General features: G+C 39.4%; 1 protein-coding gene across 8 annotated transcripts in view; it reads left to right on the top strand.

Moving 5' to 3' along the window:
• The window catches only part of NDST4 (N-deacetylase and N-sulfotransferase 4), a 257,495-nt gene that overhangs the window by 166,554 nt on the left and 67,589 nt on the right, over window positions 1-23,352 (top strand). For all 8 annotated transcript variants that reach the window (XR_004645911.1, XR_004645912.1, XM_034772201.1 and 5 more), the window contains exons 6-7: window positions 5,643-5,828; window positions 7,649-7,777. Coding sequence is in view for 6 of the 8 variants with exons in the window: in XM_034772201.1 (XP_034628092.1) it covers window positions 5,643-5,828; window positions 7,649-7,777 (315 nt within the window). In the remaining 2 variants the exon portion in view is untranslated. The remainder of the gene's footprint in view (window positions 1-5,642; window positions 5,829-7,648; window positions 7,778-23,352) is intronic.

Raw genomic sequence — 23,352 nt, 5'->3', positions numbered from 1 at the left:
TGTATCGCATAAAGTGTTCCAAAGGTCTTTTCCACACACAAACACTTATATATCTTTGGGTCCAATCTGGTTCTCCCTGAGCACCCAAACAAAAAGGCAGTTGGAATCTTAGGTGCACAAAGAATACAAGATTGGACCTCATAGCAAGGTGGTCTGGTGGGGTGATAGAGAAGCTAATAATTAGCCAATGTTGTTTCATATTTTGACTTGCCATTATGACAAAATCCACTGAAACATAATATATTCAAAGGAAAAAACTATTTTAACATAGAGTTAAAGTTGCTTGGTGATATGTCATCCCCTTGTAGAACATTGAGTTGAGCAGAACTCACACTGTGAGAACCAGGAAATGCAAAGTTCAGGTTGCCCATGCAAACTGAACTCTGCATTCTCTCAACAATGCCCCCAATACACCACATTAACACACATACCTTTACTCTACCAATCCCACAGTTGCTGAAATGTATAAGCTTTTCACCTCCTTTTACAACTCTCATTCTAACCCACAGGTTTCCAGCTAACACCGTTAATGAACAAAAAAAAAAAAAAAAAAAGGTTGCTGGCACTACAAACACCTCTCTATGGTCTTTGAGCAATGCTTCGGTATCCACATACTCTCACTGGCCTTTGGCATTATCAGATCTGGAAGGTTTCAGATCCTGGTGTACACTAACACATTTGGCAAACTCCCCAGAAAGGATACCACATGTGTACAACTTAAGAAATACTTCATAGCCTGTTACAACTTCCTTACATGTACTCAACGAATACCATCTCACTTTTACTTAACCATCATTAAAGCATTAGAATCCTCTCATATTCCTTCTTACTGCTGACAATAGCCTTTGTAATAAAAGTCCTATGCCCTGTTATGGATATAACATACCCAATTTTGCATAGACATGATACATTCTACATTCCCAAGGTACACATGCACCTCTTCCCCTTCCTCAAGCACATGAGAGGGTGGAAAACATTGATCTCTTTATATACCTGTCACAGCTCTGTCACACACCTCAAAGTAATCCACAGGTCTCACAAACATACCTCTACCAAGCAGCGCTAATTGCCTCCACCATTCAGTACACCTGACACTGACCACAATGCATGAGGATAATAAATTCTTAGACTGCTCTCATATCCCAGCTTGTTACTGACAATGCCCTCTGTAATAAAACTCCTGCCCCACTAATTATATAACATACACAATTCTGTATTGAAAGTATGCATACTAGAGCCAGAAAGTACATGTGCAGCTTTTCCCATTGCTCATACACATCGGAGGGTGCAAGCACAGATCTCCTTATCACATAATTACAGCCAGGAAAAGAGAAGGTATGTAGCATAGGCAACCATTTGTATTTGTTTTCTTTTTTGTCCTTTTAGTTTGAATGTTGTTCAACTCACTGTTCTGCAAGAGAACAACATACTATCAAGCAATCTTAACACTAGGTTAAATTCAGTTTTTGCCATTGAATTTCCTAAGGTTTTATTTGTTTTTTCTTAAAACAGGAAAAAGTTTTGTTGTCATTAGGGGTCAGTAGTCATTTAGGCAGTTGTATATATCATGTCCCACAATTGGCATTCTGAGTCAACCTCCCACCAAACACACACCAGCTGTGCCCCACCAGCCTTGCTTTGGGGCATCTGCAAGCCATGCCACTTACCCATTCAAAGCATTCCCCCTCCAACCTGTCCCCCTCCCCACAGCAACTACGGAACATGTCTCACTGAAGGCTTTGGCTACACTGGCGCTGTACAGCACTGCAACTTGCTGTGCTCAGGGGTGTGAAAAAACACCCCCCTGAGCGCAGCGAGTACAGCACTGTAAAGCGCCAGTGTAATCAGTGTAATCAGCACGCTCGGTTGCAGCGCTGCAAGCTATTCCCCTCAGAGACGTGGAGTACATACAACGCTGCGAGAGAGCTGCGGCAGCGCTGTGAAGTCCCAAGTGTAGCCAAGCCCTTGAAGTCTTTATTCCCTGGTATACAAACATTTCTATTGCCTTTATTTCCCTCCTTCTATAACCCAGACTCTTCAGCCTGGAGTGAAAGACAACTATGTCACAGTAGAGGGTGCACTGGCAGAGCTGGGGGTGCCAGAAGGTTGGAGTGTGGGTTTGGTGAACTGGAAGAGATGTGGGGTGCTATGCCTCCCACAACTGACTCCCCAACTTCTCTTGCCATCGATCCCCATTAATCCCCATCCCTCACTGCAGCCCCAAACTGCTCTTTCCCTATTCTACCACTCCTAATACGTACCATTGTCTCACATCTACTTTTCCCCCAGAGACTTTGATTACATTTCACACACACACACACACACACACACACACACACACACACACACACACACACACACACATAAAAATGCCACTCATGACTTACAAATTGTAGCAGCCTCCAGACACTTAGTCCAAAACTCCTTTTGTCTTAGGTGATGGTGTGTGTGTGTGTGGGGGGGGAGTTTGTGATCAACTCAACCTTAGATATGTTAATTGAGGGAGAATTCACAGCAGTGAAGAGGTCTGTAATTCAGCCAGCCATTAGTACCTTTCAGTTTCACAGTACAAGGCAGCAGAAGAAAACCAGGTTGTTGTTTTTTTAGGGGGGCCTATAATTTGGGAACCCATCAGCAAAATGACCACAAATTTGAATCACTAATGCGCACCAATTTCAAAGCAATCCAATTAACTGCTCAGTTTTGAGAGTACTTACAAGACTTGAATTTTAAAGCATATAAAATGGTGGTCATGGAAACCCTCTAGCTGATTTTTCCATATTGATGCACACACAGTGTAAAAAAGTACATTTTCTTATATATGTTCTCATTTTGGGTTCCCCAAAGATTTAGTGAGTACCATGCACTACCTGAGGTAAAACTGAACAGATTGAGACCATTTAGATCCATAGTTTGATCTCCAGCTCAAGGCAAATAAACCCACCACCTGGAAACTTTTTTTAAATGGCTAATTTTTTGGAGTGGGGAAGGGAGGGGAGGGGGGGCTTATGTCTCTGTAACCCATGCCTCAAATGACTCCAAATTCAGATCATTAACTTACCCTACAGCCTCTTGAGGCACATCACATTTCAAAGGAATCCAACTACACATATCAATTTTAGAGGACTTAGAATGGTTGACCTTTAAACTTATGACATGGTGCAACCTTAATTATAGTGGTGCCCCAGTGCCACTATAATGCAATGAAACTTTTTACACACAATATCTTTAACTGAATCAATTATATTTTATCCCTTTTAAGAAAATATTGTCATCCTCAATTCTAATAGAACAACAAAAGCAAAGCAGTCTAAAGGATAACAGGGCAGTGTGCATGCTGATATACAACACATTGAATTTACCCTACCTAAAGGTGTTACAAAAATTGCATAAAACTGGTACAGAGAAAAATTGTCTGTATTCTTGGTTTCTTATTGATTTTTGAATAATTCATAAAGAATGTTTGTGTGATCAGACATAAAGAGTATTGGCCTCTTTGTGGCAAATAGCTTCTCCATAGTGGGAACTCTTAGATTTTTGCAATCCATCTACTCTAAAGTGGTTAATTTCAGTTTCACCATTCCATTGGTGGGACAATTCCTATAGCAATAGAAAACTGTGAAGGCATGAATCCTGTTTTGGAATGCATCTGTCCTGACCAAAGAGGACATATAGGTAGGGATATGTTCACTTGTTGAGGTACCATTTCAGAAAAGTGCTTGATCCCAAGACAATTTTACTTACTTTAGAGTCCCACAATATAGAAATTACCAATAGTATGGAGTCACAGCTACTCTGTCATTGATCAGATTGCATCACACATCTTATTCAACTTAAAATGGTTAAAGTATTCTCTTGAAATAATTTAGTACTGAATATTAGTATTGAATTTAGCACATAGAAACACTGTTTTCTAGTGTATAAAGCACAGGACTGGGAGTAAGACGTCCTAGGTTCTGTTCTTGGCTTTGACAATGGCCTGCTGTGTGACTTTGGCCAAATCACTTTAGCTCTTTGTGTCTTAATTTCCTTTTTCACCTTTTGTCTATCTTATCTATTTAGATTGTAAATTCTTTGAGGCCATGGACTATCTCTTGCTGTATGTCTGTATATCTCTTAGCACAGTGGGGCCCTGATCTAGATGTGTATCTTACTTTCCTGTACATAATCATAGGGAATTTGGCCCTGAAGTCATTGATATCTCTGAATGGTCCCTTCATTACATGAGCATTCATCATTTCAAATCCAAAACTAACCCCTATGCCTCATATAGATCTTGCAGGTGAGTGACTTCATTAATAGGCAAAAAGCATATTCTGCTAATGGTCAAAATATGAACTAGATTATTTCATATTAGTCAGTGGCATCTTTATTATTAGAACATCTTTATTATTAGAAAGTAGATAATTTAACTGGTTATATTGTGTGAAGTGTGAATAAATGTTCCCATAGGTTTTATTTAATTTTCTCAAAGGACCAAAGGCCAGTCTGTGCGAAGTTAAGTACTTAAAGATTCCTAGCAAAATCTGTTCCTCCTTAATTATAGAAGCAAACAACAGTTATTAGACAATGTGGACAAGAGGACAGGCAACAATTATAATTCAGTATTTTAGCAATTTCCCTCCAAGTATCAATTATATATGAGTTTGTGAGTTGGCAGCTCTTCTTTTGCCAAAAGAAGAATGTTATTGCATGGTACCAATGTAAATAATACCTAACCTGTGAAGTTTTCAGGCTCTATCAAGCAGCATATAATTGTTTTTCTGGCCTGCACTGTGTATCTTTTAGATTGTGAGTTCTTCAGAGAAAGGATTCTATTCTTTGATAACTTCTACCTGTAGTAAAGTGACATGTATACTTACTTTACTGTATAAATTATAAAAGAACTAAATAAGTAACAAACACGGGGGAGAAGTGAGGTTTGTATGGGAAAGAGGTAAAAATGATGGATGACCCATATAACCAGGGACCCAAAGGAGTGGATGATTTTAGGGCTAACTTTCTAAAATATGACTTCTTTGTGTTGCCATGGATTTCAGCAAATATAGGCCAGAATTGCCAGATAGAAAAGTTCACCCTCAAAGTCCATCTTTGGTTCTCGAGTCAATACACTATGTCAGGGAAATGTGCTGGAGCTACATTTTATAAATAGCTACAGCAAACATTTTACCAGCCATGGAAATGTTCCTCTGCTTTTTGTAATATAAAATATAGACAAATGGTAATTGTCATGTCAACATGTTTCTCTTTGTTTATTGATCCAAGACAATTTGAAATGTGACTAAATAAAACAGCATAATTTCCCAGCCCTTTGAGAATTACTTTAAAAAAAACATCCAACCAGATAGGGCATACTTTATAAATACACACAACGCATAATACACAGGCAGTCAAATCTGTTCTAAACAATGGTAGCTCAATATTATCCAACAGGATTATTTTCCCCCCCGATACTGAAATCCAATTATTTTGCACCTTGTGTCTCTTATTTTTAGTGTGAGTGTTATATATACAAAACACACACACACACGATTGCCCAAGAGCAACAGTTTCTTTAAAGCTACCAGTTAGTAGAATAAACTTGATGGCATTACATATTATACTTATGTACTCAATGTGTTGTTTCTTTTGCTTTGTTTCAGGAACATGGTATTCCAATTGACATGGGCTATGCAGTGGCTCCGCACCACTCTGGGGTCTACCCTGTACATGTTCAGCTTTATGAGGCCTGGAAGAAGGTCTGGGGTATCAAAGTCACAAGCACAGAAGAGTATCCACATCTAAAACCTGCACGGTACAGACGGGGCTTCATCCACAATGGCATCATGGTACATAGCATTTCCATTACTTCATAGCAATAATTCTTTAAGAATGACAAAAAAAATCTATTTTACAAATGCATCAAGCTTTACAGTGGGCATTGAAATCCTTCACGATAGTGGAATTGTAAGGATGCCAAAACAGTTTTACCAGTGTGCAGCCAGTTTCCAAAAGAAAGAAGAGCAAAGAGTGTGTTTTGGGGTGGGTTTTTCTGGCACTTTCCAATGTGATTATCAGAAATAAAATGTACCAGTAGACAACCAATCCTGGACTATAATTACATACCTTTGCAATTCATTAAAATGTCGTAGCTCCATATCCAAGGGTCTGACTCACTGCAATGCATAAAGGGCCTGGGACCTGCCGAAAGGGAAGAGAAACAAAGGTGCAATATAATCCTCCAGTCCACAAGATACTTTGGTTGGGCCAGGCTTTGTGTTTAGATATACCTATGCAACTCCCAGAGCACAGGTTCTGAAACTATACCTGCGGAAATTTCATAGACTGTGCATTGGGGTGGGGAGAGAGAAAGCTTTCTACATCTTCCCTTCAATAGCACATGCATTAAAAGCCAAGATAACATAAGAATCACTTGGCCTATCACTTCAATATGCAGCTGCTCCTAGAATGGAACAAAGCAGCTGATGAACATCCAGATGCAACACTACACCACAGTTTAGAGCAAAAATGTAGAAGAATCATGTTCAATTGAAATGGTAAAGAGAATTTAGGTAGATAGAGGGTAAATTACACAAGATGGAATTTGCACAGGACACAGAATGGAAATCTTGACAGGTCAAATTCTGTCATGGTATACATAGGTAAAGTTCCTGTTGACTTCAACAAAAGCCATGGACATGCATTTAAGAGCAGTAATGTATCTAATATATTTGTCAAAAGTATATATTAATAACACAGAAACAGGTAACATAGTAGATTCTAACGAGTTCCAACATAGGACTCATTTGAGCAAAGCACTTAAGTATATGCTTAAGTGCTTTGCTGAATAGAAACCGTAGATTATTTTGTTTTCTGTTCCTTTGGACAGAATACAAAGGGGAGCCCAAATGGTAAACAGGCAAAAAACCTAAGTCAAAACTGAATAATGTCTGTGCAAGTACAGTACTGAACAGTATCACAGACCTTAGTGTTTTTCTGCAGAGTTCTGATGTATTTGTGATTAAAGAGTTAATGAAATAGCTCTAAGTAGTGGAGATTTTAGTTGTTTTTTTTCTCCATCTGCTGGTTTTCAGAATTCTGACGCACAATCTACTGATTTATGATTGTATGTAGAGCTGACCTCGGGATATACTCATTCAACAGTCCTATCAGCCCCAGTACATATTTCACTAGTGGGGTCTAATCTGATTTTCAGGGCAAAGGTAGGAATGAACTAGTTCTTTTGGGGTCTGTAACCTAGAATACCATTTGTGTGCTATATCTTACCAGCAGGAAGATTAACAGCCTAAGATAGTGAAGATGACTGAGAAGCGCTTTGTCTTTTAACAAACTATCCTTGCTAAAAGAAAAGAAGCTCTTTTCTTCCTTTTACAAATCCCTAAACACAAACCCTGAATTCTTACTATGAGAAACATATGCAGTGGTCTGGACAAAGGCTGTGGAACACACATGTGCTGCAACCTTTCAACTGGTAGCTGGAGAGCTCAACATCTGCATAATCATGCTTATTTACAATAAGACGACAACTGCCGGAACAAAGGAATCCATATGTGAGCGTTTCAGAATGCAGACTCAGAAGAGTTTTTTGGGGTGGGGCTTGCAGAAATAGGGTCATGACACTATAGCATTTTTTTTACTTTGTTTCCAGGTACTTCCTCGACAGACCTGTGGCCTTTTCACCCACACAATTTTCTACAAGGAGTATCCTGGGAGCCCTCAAGAATTGGACAAAAGCATCCGAGGGGGTGAACTCTTCCTCACCATCCTCCTGAATCCCGTATGTATCGTGTTTGCTATCCTCTGATGTGTACTTTTGCTATCATTATTCGAGGTGAATGGGACAGAATAACCTATATAGTTTATTCAGTTCCGATAAATCAAATCTTTTTGCTCAGAGGTGGTGAGCATTTAAAAGGAAATAAGCAAAAACTGTATTGTAAGGAGTAATCTGGATCCCAGGTGATACAATTCAGAGACAAATGTATATATTTTTTCCAAACAGTATCTGTTTTCCAACCAGAGTTCTAGGCCTTTGGGAACAAGGGGACACTGAATATACTAAAGGGGACAAAGGAAAACAATGGTGATGGAGAAAACTGCATCCCCCTTTTTCCTTTTCTTCCTCTTCCCTCTTGTCCCCCCCACCCTCCCTCACCTTTGGCTCCTTGAAAGCTACACATCTTTCATCTCTCTCTGCTCCCACTGCATCCCCTAATAGAGCTAACTATAGGAACAGGTTCACATGCATAGAATATTCAGATCAAGCTGCTAAAGAACAGGCAACCTAACCCTCTGATGCCACCCACAGAAGCCCCCACTCCACACAGCATGTAGCCTGCTCTGTGTGGGGAGTTAAGCCTGAATACAGGTAGAAGGGGAAAGAAGAGAGGAAATTAAGAGAAAAAATGGAAGCACGTGTGAGCGAGCATTGTGTGAGGGTGACACAGAATGCGGGTATGGTCATTAATCCATCACAATGAGGCTGCAGGATAATGTTGGGGGAGAAATGACATTATAATTATTTTGTTAAGGTAGTAATATTTAATTTTTCTGACACTTTTTTGTATGTAGTTTATAAAGAATACAGGCTGTTATGGTAGAAAGTGTCCTAGTCACTCATTTGGGATGATTTGCATAACTATCTTCTGACTTCACTTCTCTTGACTAATAAAGCCATCCCATACAATGCTAATAAACTCTCATTAATACACAATACTATCATATACATATGGCTCCACTTACCAAGAAATCAAGGGTGCAAAATTGTGTTAATTCAGGCATTGGGAGGAATATCCTTTAAATTCCTTTAGGTTTTGGAGACAGGAACCTCTGCCATGAGTTGAGGTTTTTTCTTTTTAGTTCTTTAGAGCAGGGTTTCTCAAACTCCATTGCACTGCAACCCCCTTCTGACAACAAAAGTTACTACATGACCCCAGGAGGGGGAACTGAAGCCTGAGTCCTCTATAGCCCCGGACAAAGCCCAAGCCCCATCACCCCATGCAGGTGGGCCAAAGTTGAAGCCCAATGGCTTCAGCCTCGGGTGCAGAACCTGTAACCTGAATCCCTTGGGTTCGGCTTTGGCCCCAGGCAGTGTGGCTCAGGCTTCTGTCCCAGGTCCCAGCACATCTAATGCCAGCCCCTGCGACACCATTAAAATGAAGTCACGACCCACTTTGGGGTCCTGACCCACAGTTAGAGAACCACTGCTTTAGAGTCAACTTCTGCTCTGAATTACACCCTTTTCAATCCCATCAGCTTTACTGGGGTTGGATAAGAGAAATTTTGAACCTAGTTATTAAATCACCTCTCCTTAATTTCTTTCCTGACCAAGGATATGCTTTGGGTCCCACCAGAATTCATTCCAAAGGATGAATACTGAGTTCCGTGTATATCAGTCCATTGTTCTCCCTTGGTTGTGGCCAGAATCAGTTTCCTCTCAGCAGTGGAAACTCCATTGAATAGTAAAGGAGCACTAATAAGAACATAAGAATGGCCCTACTGGGTCAAACCAAAGGTCCATCTAGCCCAGCATCCTGCCTTCCAACAGTGGCCAGTGCCAGGTGCCCAAGAGGATATGAACAGAACAGGTAATCATCAAGTGATCAATCCCCCGTCACTCATTCCCAGCTTCTGGCAAACAGTGGCTAGGGACACCATTCTTGCCCATCCTGGCTAATAGCCATTGATGGATGTATCCTCCATGAATTTATCTAGTTCTTTTTTGAATCCTGTTATGGTCTTGGCATTCACAATATCCTCTGGCAAGGAGTTCCACAGGTTGACTGCGTTGTGTGAAGAAATACATCCTTTTATTTGTTTTAAACCTGCTGCCTATTAATTTCATTTGGTGACCCCTAGTTCTTGTGTTATGAGAAGGAGTAAACAACACTTCCTTATCTACTTTCTCTACACCCGTCATGATTTTATAGACCTCAATCATATCTCCCCTTAACCATCTCTTTTACAAGCTGAAAAGTCCCAGTCTTATTAATCTCTCCTCATACGGAAGCCGTCCCATGCCCCTCATCATTTTTGTTGCCCTTTTCTGAACCTTTTCCCATTCCAATATATCTTTTTTGCGATGGGGCGACCACATTTACACACAGTATTCAAGATGTGGGTGTATCATGGATTTATATAGAGGCAACATGATATTTTCTATTCTATATCCCTTTCTTAATTATTCCCAGCATTCTGTTTGCTTTTTTTGACTGCTGCTGCACATTGAGTGGATGTTTTCAGAGAACTATCCACAATGACTCCAAGATCTCTTTCTTGAGTGATAACAGCTAATTTAGACCCCATCATTTTATATGTATAGTTGGGATTATGCTTTCCAATGTGCATTACTTGCATTTATCAATATTAAATTTCATCTGCCATTTTGTTGCCCAGTCACCCAGTTTTGAGAGATCCTTTCATAGCTCTTCGCAGTCTGCCTGGGTCTTAACTATCTTTAATAATTTTGTATCATCTGCAAATTTTGCCACCTCACTGTTTACCCCTTTTTTCCAGATCATTTATGAATACATTGAAAAGGACTGGTCCCAGAACAGACCTGTGAGGGACAGCACTATTTACTGCTCTCCATTCTGAAAACTGACCATTTATTCTTACCCTTTGTTTCCTATCTTTTAACCAGTTACCAATCCATGAGAGCATCTTCCCTCTTATCCCATGACAGCTTACTTTGTGTATGAGCCTTTGGTGAGGGACCTTGTCAAAGGCTTTCTGAAAATCTAAGTACACTATATCCACTGAATCCCCTTGGTCCACATGCTTGTTGACCCCCCTCAAAGAATTCTAGTAGATTGGTGAGGCATGATTTCCCTTTATTAAAACCATGTTGACTCTTCCTCAACAGATTATTCATCTATATGTCCGACAATATTGTTCTTTATTATAGTTTCAACCAGTTTGCCCAGTACTGAAGTCAGGCTTACAGGCCTGTAATTGCCAGGATCACATCTGGGGCCCCTTTTAAAAATTGGCGTCACATTAGCTATCCTCCAGTCATCTCGCACAGAATCTGATTTAAATGATAGGTTACAGACTACAGTTAGTAGTTCTGCAATTTCACATTTGAGTTCCTTCAGAACTCTTGGGTGAACACCATCTGGTCCTGGTGACTTATTGCTGTTTAATTTATCAATTTGTTCCAAAACCTCTTCTAATGATAACTCAATCTAGGACAGTTCCTCAGATCTGTCACCTAAAAAGAATGGCTCGGGTTTGGGTATCTCCCTCACATCCTTTGCCATGAAAACCAATGGAAAGAATTCATTTAGTTTCTCTGCAATGGCCTTATCGTTGTTGAATGCTCCTTTAGCACCTCTATCGTCCAATGGCCCCACTGGTTGTTTATCAGGCTTCCTGCTTCTGATGTACTTTCAAAAAGTAATAGCAATTTTTTTTGGTCTTTTGCTAATTGTTCCTCAAATTCTTTTTTGGCCTTCCTAATTGTATTTTTATACTTAATTTGCCAGTGTTTATGTTCCTTTCTATTTTCCTCACTAGGATTTAACTTCCACTTTTTAAAGGAGGCCTTTTTGCCTCTCACTGCTTCTTTTACTTTGTTGTTTAGCCACGGTGGCTCTCTTTTGGTTCTCTTACTGTGTTTTTTTTAATTTGGGGTATACGTTTAAGTTGAGCCTCTATTATGGTGTCTTTAAAAAGTTTCCATGCACCTTGCAGAGAATTCACTTTGGGCACTGTACCCTTTAATTTCTGTTTAACATCCTCATTTTTGTGTAGTTCCCCTTTCTGAAATTAAATGCTACAGTGTTGGGCCGCTATGGTGTTTTTCCTGCTACAGGATATTAAATTTAATTATATTATGGTCACTATTACCAAGCGGTCCAGCTATATTCACCTCTTGGTCCTGTGCTCCACTTAGGACTAAATCAAGAATTGCCTCTTCTCTGGTGGGTTCCAGGACCAGCTGCTCCAAAAAGCAGTCATTTAAGGTGTCAAGAAACTTTATCTCTTCATCCTGTCCTGAGGTGACATGTACCCAGTCAATATGGGGATAATTGAAATCCCCCATTATTATTATTGAGTTTTTTATTTTAATGGCCTCTCTAATCTCCCTGAGCATTTCACAGTTACTATCACCATCCTGGTCAGTTGGTCGGTAATATATCCGTACCACTATATTCTTATTATTAGAACATAGAATTTCTATCCATAGAGATTTTATGGTACAGTTTGATTCATTTATGATTTTTACTTCATTTGATTCTACGTTTTCTTTCACATATAATGCCACTCCCCCACCAGGACGACCTGTTCTGTCCTTCCGATATATTTTGTACCCTGGTATTACTGTATCCCATTGATTAACCTCATTCCACCAAGTTTCTGTGATGCCTATTATATCCATATCCTCATTTAATACAAGGCACTCTAGTTCACCCATTTTATTATTTAGTCTTCTAGTATTGGTATATAAGCACTTTAAAAACTTGTCTCCTTTTAGCTGTCTGCCATTACACAAATTGAATGGGACTCTTTTTTATTTATTTGACTGGGACTGTTTCTGATCAGACCCTGCATGTATTTTATAATAATAGATCCTCCTCTAAGAGATGTCTGAACCATGTGCTCCTCTGCACCACTCAGCTTTCCCCCAGCCCTTAGTTTAAAAACTGCTCTATGATCTTTTTAATGTTAAGTGCCAGCAATCTGGTTTCATTTTGGTTTAGGTGGAGCCCATCCTTCCTGTATAGCCTCCCCCTTTCCCAAAAGTTTCCCCAGTTCCTAATAAATCTAAATCCCTCCTCCCTACACTGTCTCATCCACACATTGAGACTCTGCAGTTCTGCCTGTCTAACTGGCCCTGTACGTGGAACTGTGAGCATCTGAGAATTCTATCATAGAGGTCCCAGACTTCAATCTCTTACCTAGCAGCCTAAATTTGGCCTCCAGGACCTCTCTCCTATCCTTCCCTATGTCATTGGTACCTCAGGTACCATGACCAACGGCTCCTCTACAGCACTACACATAAGTCTATCTAGATGTCTCGAGAGATCCTCAATCTTCACACCAGGCAGGCAGGTCACCATGTGGTTCTCCTGATCATCACAAACCCAGCTATCTATGTTTCTAATGATCAAATCACCCATTACTAATACCTGTCTCTTTCTACTAGCTTGAGTTCCCTCCCCCAGAGAAGTATCCTCAGTGCGAGAGGATACCACAACATCATCTGGAAGGAGGGTCCCAGCTATGGGATTTTTCCCTCTGCTCCAGTTAGATGCTCTCCTTCCCTGGGACTTTCCTCCTCCTCAACAGCACAGAAACTGTCAGACCAGGGGTGGGACCATTTTACTGTGTCCTGGAAAGTCTCATCTATGTACTTCTCTGTCTCCCTGAGCTCCTCCAGTTCAGCCACAGGCAAGCTTTCCCTTGCCTATGCCCAGAGTTTTCAGAGAATGCAGCAACTTTGTTTGTTTCATGGGTTGCAAAAATGGTAGAGCAGCCTAAATACTTTTAGGGCTAAGGACTGTTGTTTTTTATAATCAGGCCATTTATCCACAGCCTAAGGTTGTAAATTGTCACTCTGTCAGATGCAGAGCAACTTCATGGGTTCTGAGGGCTAAATCATCTGTTTGGACAGCTATAAAGTGATCATCCCCACAGACTCTTGTACATCTTTATCAGTTTGAACTGACCTTTTATAATGATAGATTTTTTGTCCAGAAGGTTCTTCAAGAAGCACACTAAAGTAAGCTCCTCTAACTCACTGTTCCCTCTGGGCCACATCTAAAACCTTTGGAATTTCATGGGATTTTTTCCACTGATTTCAATAAGCAATGGATCAGGCCTCATCTCACTCTCTGTTCTCATTGCTTCTGTTTTTAAGATGTGAGAACTAAGATGTAGGACAAGTGAAAATTATATACTAGTAATTCTTTTCATCATTATCCTCTCTTCCCCCATCTACTATCCCTTGTTCCACACAGGGAAGTGAAACCTCTTGTGGATTGTATATCTTGTTTCCTGGGATGTGGCCTAATTTTCATAGGCGTGGAGCATCAATAGCTCTAATTGGTATGTTATAGTTAAAGAAACTTCATTTGGAACTGCCTTTAATATCAGACCACTATTATTTACATGTCTAAAAATAAATTTGAGATTCTAAAATTAGATGCCCATATGTGAAAATTTTACCCTATGGACCTTGGGAGCAAAGTTGGAGCCTAAGTCAAAGAGAGTAGATTTAGAGAAGTGGGGCACCTTTATTAAGATTTTTTATATACAATGTGTGTGTGACCTACACATCAGAATAAAAAGTCTTACTCTTAGTCCTATCTCTCTTAATCCACCATGACTCTCTAACTCAGCAAATCTTGTCTTTTTGTATCTCCCTCATCTGTAACTTTGGCTTATCACTGCTTCTGGAACATTGCTAGAATTTGTCCTTCACGAGACCATGCATTCACTGTCATCTTTATCCATGCATCCCTCAATTCCTGCCTTAGGAAAATCTATGATTTTTCTAAACTGCTATTTGCTAAACTTCAGAGAGTTTACCACTCTGCAACCAGACTAGTCTCATTCCAGGAAATGAAAGCTTTATTATTACCCAGTTCCTGAGTCATCTTAATTCTATGTCAACTTATCTCCAAAAATGCCCTTAAAGTTTTCAGATTTCCCTGTTAAACTAATTTTACCCTACTTCTCAGACCTGCTCTCCTGTCTGTCCATTTCCCCCCTGCTCTCTCAGCCTTTTGTCCTATCCTTTCACTTTTACATAATGGGTAATCAGTTTCACTTGTTCAGCCTGTTGGTGCATATCTCCTTTTCATATGCCTGGTCTGTTCCAAACCACTGTTTGTGTGTGTGATTTCTTGTAATTTTGTCTAAATACCTTTCTTTAAAGGCACTCTGATGTCATAGTGAGGGCCACAGTATAGGAGCCTGTTATAGGGAAAAAAAACTTTTAATAACTTAGTCTCTATGAGGCATTATGCTATATTATGCATTATGTTGTCAGATATGAATATAGTGTGATTTATTGTATTTCTGCTGTTTGAGGAACATACGGTATTCATTTTTCTCATTGGTAATTAAAAGTGGCGAAAGTGATACAGCAGATACAGTATTTTTCCATGCAGTCTACTCCCAATATATTCTAACTAGATTACATATCTTTGTTGATCAGACTATTTTAAATCAGGGTAGAGTTAAAAGCTACAGCCTTTCAAAAGGAAAAAAAAAAGGTGTTTCTCCCTCCCCCCCATTTCCTTTAGTATATGAGCTTGTTTGACCATAGTAAGTTCCAATAACTTGAAAGTACAATATATAATATTGGGTGTCATTTGAAAATAACAGTTTTATATCTGTACAGTTAAAGTTTGATTTTTTTCCTCAAAAGCTGATATTTTACTGAACTGTGCCATGCAAGTGAAATACTGACATGCAGTTCCCTAAATATGAGTTAAGTATGTATATGTTCCATATAATCCTTATTCAGACTGGAAGAAATATAATTTAATCATGTGGGAGCTGAAGAAAGATATACCACAACCCCCAACATCATTCAAGTCAGGCCATTGTAGTACCCTCTAAAATATGCAGCAACTGACAACCGTAAAAGCTCTTGGAGAGAGCACAGAACAAAACCTTTATATTGAGTTAGAACCTTTTTTAATAGATAGAGTTTTGATGTCCTGCTTTACAAACAGCACATTAATTAGTAAACTAATGGAGAGCTCTTTTCTTATCCAGAGTAAGAAGAAGTTTATAGATTTAGTGATTCTAAATAGGTTTTGAAATGGCAGTGTATGAACTAATACTGTTAAATCCACTGTGTCTTTTGAACTCCCTGAAAATACCAAGCATCAGGAATGCTTGGTGTCTACTATACTGTTCCATTTATCAATTATAAATTCAGTTGAATAAAAATATACACTTGAATGTGATGTGTACTTGAAACTGACACTAGTGTATAATAGAATTGTGCAGTGTGCAATCTGGGAAACTTTCATACCCCTAGGTTAGTTAAAGAGCTTTCCTTTTGCTTGTGTATCATTCTCTGCTGTTCCTGCAACCTTAGAGCAGGTGCAGTACAGTATAGGTTGGTGTTAGAGGAATTATGAAAAATATACTGAAAAACATTTTAGCATGTAATTATATAAATACAGCATGTTTGTAGAAGTGATGCAAAATTGGATACCTAATATAATCCAGGGATATATCCTATTTTTGTGGAATAAAATTAGAATCATAACACATGCATCATCTCAAACCCATATGTAGCATATATCATGGCATCTCAGGTTTTGTAGAAAGCCTTGTGTTCTTCAGAACTGTAGCAACAAAATGGTTGTGCCCACTGTTTTCACAAACAGCACTGTTTAATCCTTGCTGTATGAAAACAAAGGCACAGAGGTACACCTCTGCTGGTGTTTGCAGAAGTACTGTAGCTCCTGTTCATACCAATGTGACTTGCTTACATTAATTTCATGCTCTTTAGGGTCTTTTCTCTCCTGGATGTGTGTGATTCACTCCAATTAGCATTAGTGTGAATTATGTCATGCATCCAGTGGAGAAGAGATCCCAACTGTGGGGAGAATAGACCCCTATGGGGTATGCAGATTGTGTAAAATTCTATTTCCACTTTGTGTGTGTGTGTGTGTGTGTACATAAATATACATATATATGTACACACACACACACACACACACAGGGAGCACTGCCAGGCTACCATAACAACTGATAATTTACATTGCATGTTTCTTTCCCATAGACACTCATACTCAGGACAGGCTCAGGCTTAGGGAACAGCCTTGGTTGAGTTCTGTTGACACAGCTAATCAGTTGTCTCACTGTATATTGTATTGTTCACTCTTTTAGCAGGAACACTGCAAGTTTTTCTTTATTCTTAATTTTCATCTATAAAATTGAGTTGGAGTAAGAGTCACTAAGGACCTTATCCAACACCCAGGGCAAGCCTTCCAGTTGTTACTACCACCACTGTTCCTTCTCTTGCCATTAGTATTATGTTATTTCCTGTTTCTAAATGAACATTGAAACCATTCTCAAACTCCTCTTTATTGTTTTAAACCTTTGGATGAGTACAGTGCTTGTGAAAGGTGATAGATTGGCAGTTCTTGAAACAGAGTTCCATTAACTGGGTTTGATCCAAAGTCTATTGACTTCAAAGGAAGTCTTTATATTGACTTTAATGGGCTTTGCATCAGACTCTTTATCTGCAGAATAGGTACTGTTTACTGTGGATGTAATCAATGCAATCTTCCACACTAGTGAAGTTCTGGAAGGAGGTGTCTGGGACTTCTGGTTACCCGTGGTTAAAATTCTGTCACCAAACTGATGGGAAGGTTGGTCCGATTTCTTTGCTTTAATGGAGTTTGCTCTTTCTCTGCATACTACTAAATCATCACTGCCAGACATGACTCATCCTTGGAGCTCATAAATATAATATATTGATTTTGACCATACTGCAACAAATGAAAGATAATTTAAAAAAAAATCCTTGGGAAGATCTCCTGCAGAACCTCACTACCAACTCTTCACCCCACTCCAAATTACAACAGATGGACACTTTGCTAATATAGATACTCAAGATGTTTTTTGGTCTAATGTGTAAATATATTTAGCATATACACTTATATAAGTTTGTTTTTTTCCCTTTCAACTTCCTTCCTGGGTGATGGTTTTGAGACGTGAATAGATATCCCAGTCCTTCACTCCTGCATGCATCTCTGAAACAAGGGGTTGAAAGGGAAAAATTTACAGGTTTACCAGTGGAGTTTTGGTCCTTTCTGTTTCCATTTTGGTCCTTTCTGTTTCCATTTTGGTTGGAAAAGACAACAAGAGCAGTTGTTTCAGTTCAGCTTCTTCTCAAGTTTGGGTGAGATGTGAGGTCTTTATGTAGATTTCTTTACTCATCTGTAAGGGCCATAATGTGAAATGTTACTCACACCATGGAGCAGTTAATTACATGTGAAATCCCACTGATGTCAATAGTATTATTCCTAAGAGTAAATACTCACCTTGATCATTAAAAGGTTCATAATCTTCCTCTAAATTAGTTAAATAAATTCTAATTAATCTGTTACTATTTAGCAACTTTACTACCCAAGTTGTGGTTGATCATAAAGCTTGCTACACTAATGAAACTAATTGAAAGGTTGTTTAGCAAATTAAACAGTAAAGCATTTGTTGGGTAACTGAAAACTTATTTGAGGGGGGCACCAATTTTCACATAGGTATCATTTTAATTCATATTTGATTGGGGAGTGGGGTATGATGGAGTATACAAATCTCACACTGGGCTGGAAGGGATTAAAGAACAGTACTGTACCCAGGTAGCACTGCCCCTTCAGCCCTCTGCAGAGCATGCTCAGACTGGAGACAGGGTTGAAAAAGCAGCAACCCAGCTTAGAAGGGGGAGGCTGGGGAAGAGGACAGACCTACCTTAAAGGCTCCTGACAAACCGGCCGGAGAAGCCTCCCTGAAAGAACAGGACTATACACTGAGCCCAGTTGGGGCTGCTGGCTTGGTTTCTTTATCTAGGACCAGAAGCTGAGGGAGGAAAGCTGTGATAGGAAGAGAACCAGGGATGGTAACTCAGAGGGCCCCCCTCAGAGGCCAAACCCTGCTGACCTTCCCAGGACCCTGGGTCAGAGCCTGGTGGAGCTGGCAGGCCCTGGCTCCCCTCCCACTGCCCCCATGACTGGCTGGGTATTAACCACTACTCCATCCAGCCCACCATGGGCTCTATTACAGTGTTATAGAGTTTAAGTGGGTATATTAATAGCTTTAGAAGGTCATAGAGTTCACTGATTTACCCTTTGTATCCTACACTGCATTGGTGAATCTCTGAAATTCTCTTAAAAAAAAAAGACAGTTGTAAATCAAGTCACCACTTTGTGCTTTGAAAGTCTATCTTCTAAACCAGGGGTAGTCAATGGGCAGAGCAGGGCCAAATCCGGACCATCAGATGCTTTTCAACAGAATGTAAAAATCTTTTTATTTACTTATTATCATTATTGTTATTGTTTTTGTATTATTTTCTCTGGAGTCTAGACCTTGATTATACCTTGACCAAGAAATGTGGACCTTGGCAAAAAATGATTAGCCCTGGAAAGAGTCCGGACTAGTAATTTTCCTATGCATGCTGGAGATAGAATGCAGGTGTTGTGCCCTTTCAGTGAATGGGATCACAGCCTTTTATTCATTTTTAACTCCTCTGAGTACTATTTCAGCATCAGCCTGTGTACTTGGTTAGAGGTAACTGATCAGAGACCTGTTGTGTAACATGGATTGCAGTGCAGAATCCTATTGGATCGATGGCTGTGGAACTGAAGAACATGCTCTCCTCCAGTGACTGAAAATGGAATTTAGATTTGATTTTGTCTTTAGTTCTGTTGCTCTTGGATCCCTATTTATGCCAAACTTAATTTTGTTACCTAAGTTTCTACATGAAGGTCTGTCTCTCAGGAATAATTTATACCATGTCAGTGCATGAATTGTCAGGTTGTCTTGTTTCTTTGTTCATGATGCAGGTTATATTCAGCTGTTGTCCCAGCAAAATAGTCATTATAATGCTGACCCTGTCACCACCATTACAACTAAAATATGAAATATCACAAAGTGAAAAATCATATATACATGAAAAAGTTCTGGGTACTATGCACTACAGTGGGTCTTTATACTCTGAGTTCAAAGCCTTTTTAGGGTTCAGTATAAATGAGTTTTAATTGTACCACTGTTGTCCACCTAGTGGACATTTCTGCTACACCAGAATAGTTGGATCTGAGAAGACCATGGCTAAATAGTAAGGGAAAGTAAGGAAGTTGTCTGGGCTCTGCGTTTGGGGGTGTCATAACTATAAAGGGAAGGGTAACAGCCCTCCTGTGTACAATACTTTAAAATCCCTCCTGGCCAGAGACTCCAAAATACCTGTAAAGGGTTAAGAAGCTCAGGTAACCTGGCTGACACCTGACCCGAAGAACCAATAAGGGGACAAGATACTTTCAAATCTTGGGGGGGGGGAAGGCTTTTGTTTGTGCTCTTTGTTTTGGTGGGAGTTCGCTCTTGGGACTAAGAGGGACCAGACATCAATCCATGCTCTCCAAATCTTTCTGAACAAGTCTCTCATATTTCAAACTTGTAAGTACAGCCAGGCAAGGCGTGTTAGTTTTATCTTTGTTTTCTCAACTTGTAAATGTACCTTTTGCTAGGGTGTTTACCTCTGTTTGCTGTAACTTTGAACCTAAGGCTAGAGGGGGGTCCTCTGGGCTCTTTAAGTTTGATTACCCTGTAAAGTTATTTTCCATCCTGATTTTACAGAGATGATGTTGACCTTTTTCTTTAATTAAAAGCCTTTTTTAATAACCTGATTGATTTTTCCTTGTTTTTAGATCCAAGGGGATTGAGTCTGTATCCACCAGGAGTTGGTGGGAGAAAGGAGGGGGGATGGTTAATTTCTCCTTGTTTTAAGATCCAAGGGGTTGGAGCTGTGTTCACCAAGGAGTTGGTGGAAGAGTCTCTCAAGGCTACCCAGGGAATGGAGTCAGCCCATTGGGAGTGGTGGCAGCGGACCAGATCTAAGCTGGTAGTTAAGCTTAGAAGTTTTCATGCAGGCCCCACATCTGTACCCTAAAGTTCAGAGTGGAGCAGGAGCCTTGACAGGGGGTGACGGGGGACTGGACAGGTCCCCTCTTGGACTTATAGCCAATATCATTAGTCTCTTGCTTTTATGAGAAATACATTCCCCTACCAAAAATTTAACAAGGAAAAAAAGTTGCAGGAGTTTTATGGTTTTACTGCTTCAGCAATAGCTTCAATCATTTCCAGGCAGTACAAGGAGCTACTTTACAACAGCAACATTTTGTGTGTAGGTGTGTGTAACGAAGTATGAAATGGTCTTAGAGATGTTTATGCAAATATAATTTTCCAGCAGTCTATGTAATAAACAAGACGGCAATAAGATTATAGTGGTACGTTTTTTCTGCTGTAGATAAGATTGGGTCCGAATTTTTATTATTAATCTTAAACTCTCTAGTCTTGGATTTATTCTGTTCTACGTCAGATATAAAAATTCACTGCAAGCTCAAAATTACAAAAGAAAACTTTTTTTTCACCCAACTATAAAGGCTGGCATAGATTGGTATAGCTCAGTTAAAATCAGTGGAGCAATGTTGATTTACCCCAACTGAAAATCTGTTCTTATGATTCAAAAAGATTAATTTTTCAGCATATCTAGATTACTGATGGATAAATTTAGAAAGATTCCAAGATTTGGTTGTAGTCTGAATCTTATCCAAAGTATTTCAATATCTTGGGTCTCCAAAACTGGAGTGAAAAGTGTTATGAGGCCATTCCTACTCATGAGATTTACAGTTCCATTTAGCCCAGAAAGAGAACAACAATTTTTTTGCTTATTTCATAACATCCTCTTCCTACCCTACCTTAAGCCAGGAGATGAAGAAAGGCACAAAAATGAATGCTGACAAAGAACATTAAAGTTTTTCAAACCTAAAAAAAAAAGAGTTGTTTTGAGGTATGGGCAAAATTTATGGTTAATATTTCATAACTGGTTCACCCATCCCTAATTTTCATGAGCCGTGTCCTGCAGTGCAACTGCCCTCCAGCAATATGTCAGAAAAATGCCTGCTCAAGTACGGATGGAAGGAGGTAGTAATATCTCCTTGGCATCTATCTCTCATTGTCCCAAACCTACCCAAGACCCTTCCATCATAGCTCTGTGGGATCGGGATTGCAAAAGGAATGTGTTTTGATGGTAGGGACTCAGAATATGCTTTTAAAGTTGAAAATTGTGAAAATTCTGTTGCTTTGGTATTTTTACAGCCATCCCAGCTCCTATTTATATATTAACTACTACTTCCTACACCCATTTCCCAGTATATGATATGTTTATGAACAAGATTAGCCAAGTAAAACTGAGCCTTCTTTGATCACCTTCATTCAAAGAAGGAGGGGAAAGTAGTAGATAGAGATCTGAACATTATTCCAGACCTTCTTCAGCACTTTTAGGAGATGATCTGGGGAGATGTAATTGAACATTTATGCTCCATGAAATACATTTCTTTGACTTAAAGTGCATTAACTGTAACAGTGCTTCTCGAACTTTTTCCCCAAGGACCCCTTTGGCTTCTGACTACATGTCCTATACCCCTTTCATTTATGACACAACCTGTGGCTCTGGACCGTCTGGGGCCTAAGCTACCCGTTTTGTTCAGGACAGTACCTAAAGTGAAAATGCCATAATGAAAAACTAAAGGGGAACAAGCAGCTGCTGTTGCTTTTAAATCATTAAAATCAGAGACTTGAAATTCAAGTATTATACATCTCAGTTTGCTCAGGAAAATTGCACAGATACTGTTTGTGCTGATGCTGGATGCAGAAGTTCCAAACAAACTTTAAGAAAATGTGTTAATGATTTGAACGGGCCCTTTTCTGATGTTTCATTAAGGCTATTCTTTCCCCCAGACTGTAGTTAACAGAGAGGGTACAACTGTTTCTGAAGCAGCTTTACCTCTGTTCTTTTATGCAGATGTCAGAATAAGATGATGTATGAAGACTCCTGAAATGTACATCATAATTGCTTGTGTGTCATTGGTCCAAACAAAAATTAGATCAAATCACTCTGATTACTAAGTCTATTTATTGTTAGAAATGAACTAAAATGAAACTTCAGCCAGCCAACTCGCAAAATATTTAAAAAAGTAAAGGAAACTTTTTTTAAAAATGCGACTTTTATGAATAGCTAGTTTTGTGACTGGCAGAAACAATAACTGTTATTTTCTTTAGTAAATCAAGATCATGCTTTTCAACAGTGGTTCAGTGATGTGAGCCCCTGTCATTCTGCTGCATGAAGGGCTGTTTCTCTATTAAGTCTAATTACTTTGTATAACAGAAATCAAATCAGAATATCATCACAGGATGCATGTCTTATTTTGAAAATTAAATCTAAACTAGTACCATATATAAGTTTGTGTGTGCATGTATGTGTATAGATATAAATAAAATTATTAGTTAACATTTTAGTTTTCAAATTCAGACCTTTATATAGCCTCCTCTACACTACAAAGTTAGGTCAACATAAGGCAGCTTATGTAAACCTAGTTGTGTGTATCTTCACTTAAATTTGTCTCATGCCAATGTAAGTGCCCTGCGACTCTGACTTAATAACACCATCTGCCTGAGAGGAACAGAGTCACAAATGATGTAGTTAGTTCAATGCAGTGTGAGTATAGACACTGTGTTACTTATGTAACAACCATTACTGGCTGCCAACAGCTGTCCTACAATGTCCTACACTGACCACTCTGGTTACCATTGTGAATTCCACTGCCC

This window comes from Trachemys scripta, chromosome 5 (genome assembly GCF_013100865.1).
Source record: "Trachemys scripta elegans isolate TJP31775 chromosome 5, CAS_Tse_1.0, whole genome shotgun sequence".
Taxonomy (NCBI): Eukaryota; Metazoa; Chordata; order Testudines; family Emydidae; genus Trachemys; species Trachemys scripta.
The sequence above is the reverse complement of the archived record's forward strand: the minus strand, read 5'-3'. Positions and strand labels throughout refer to the sequence as shown.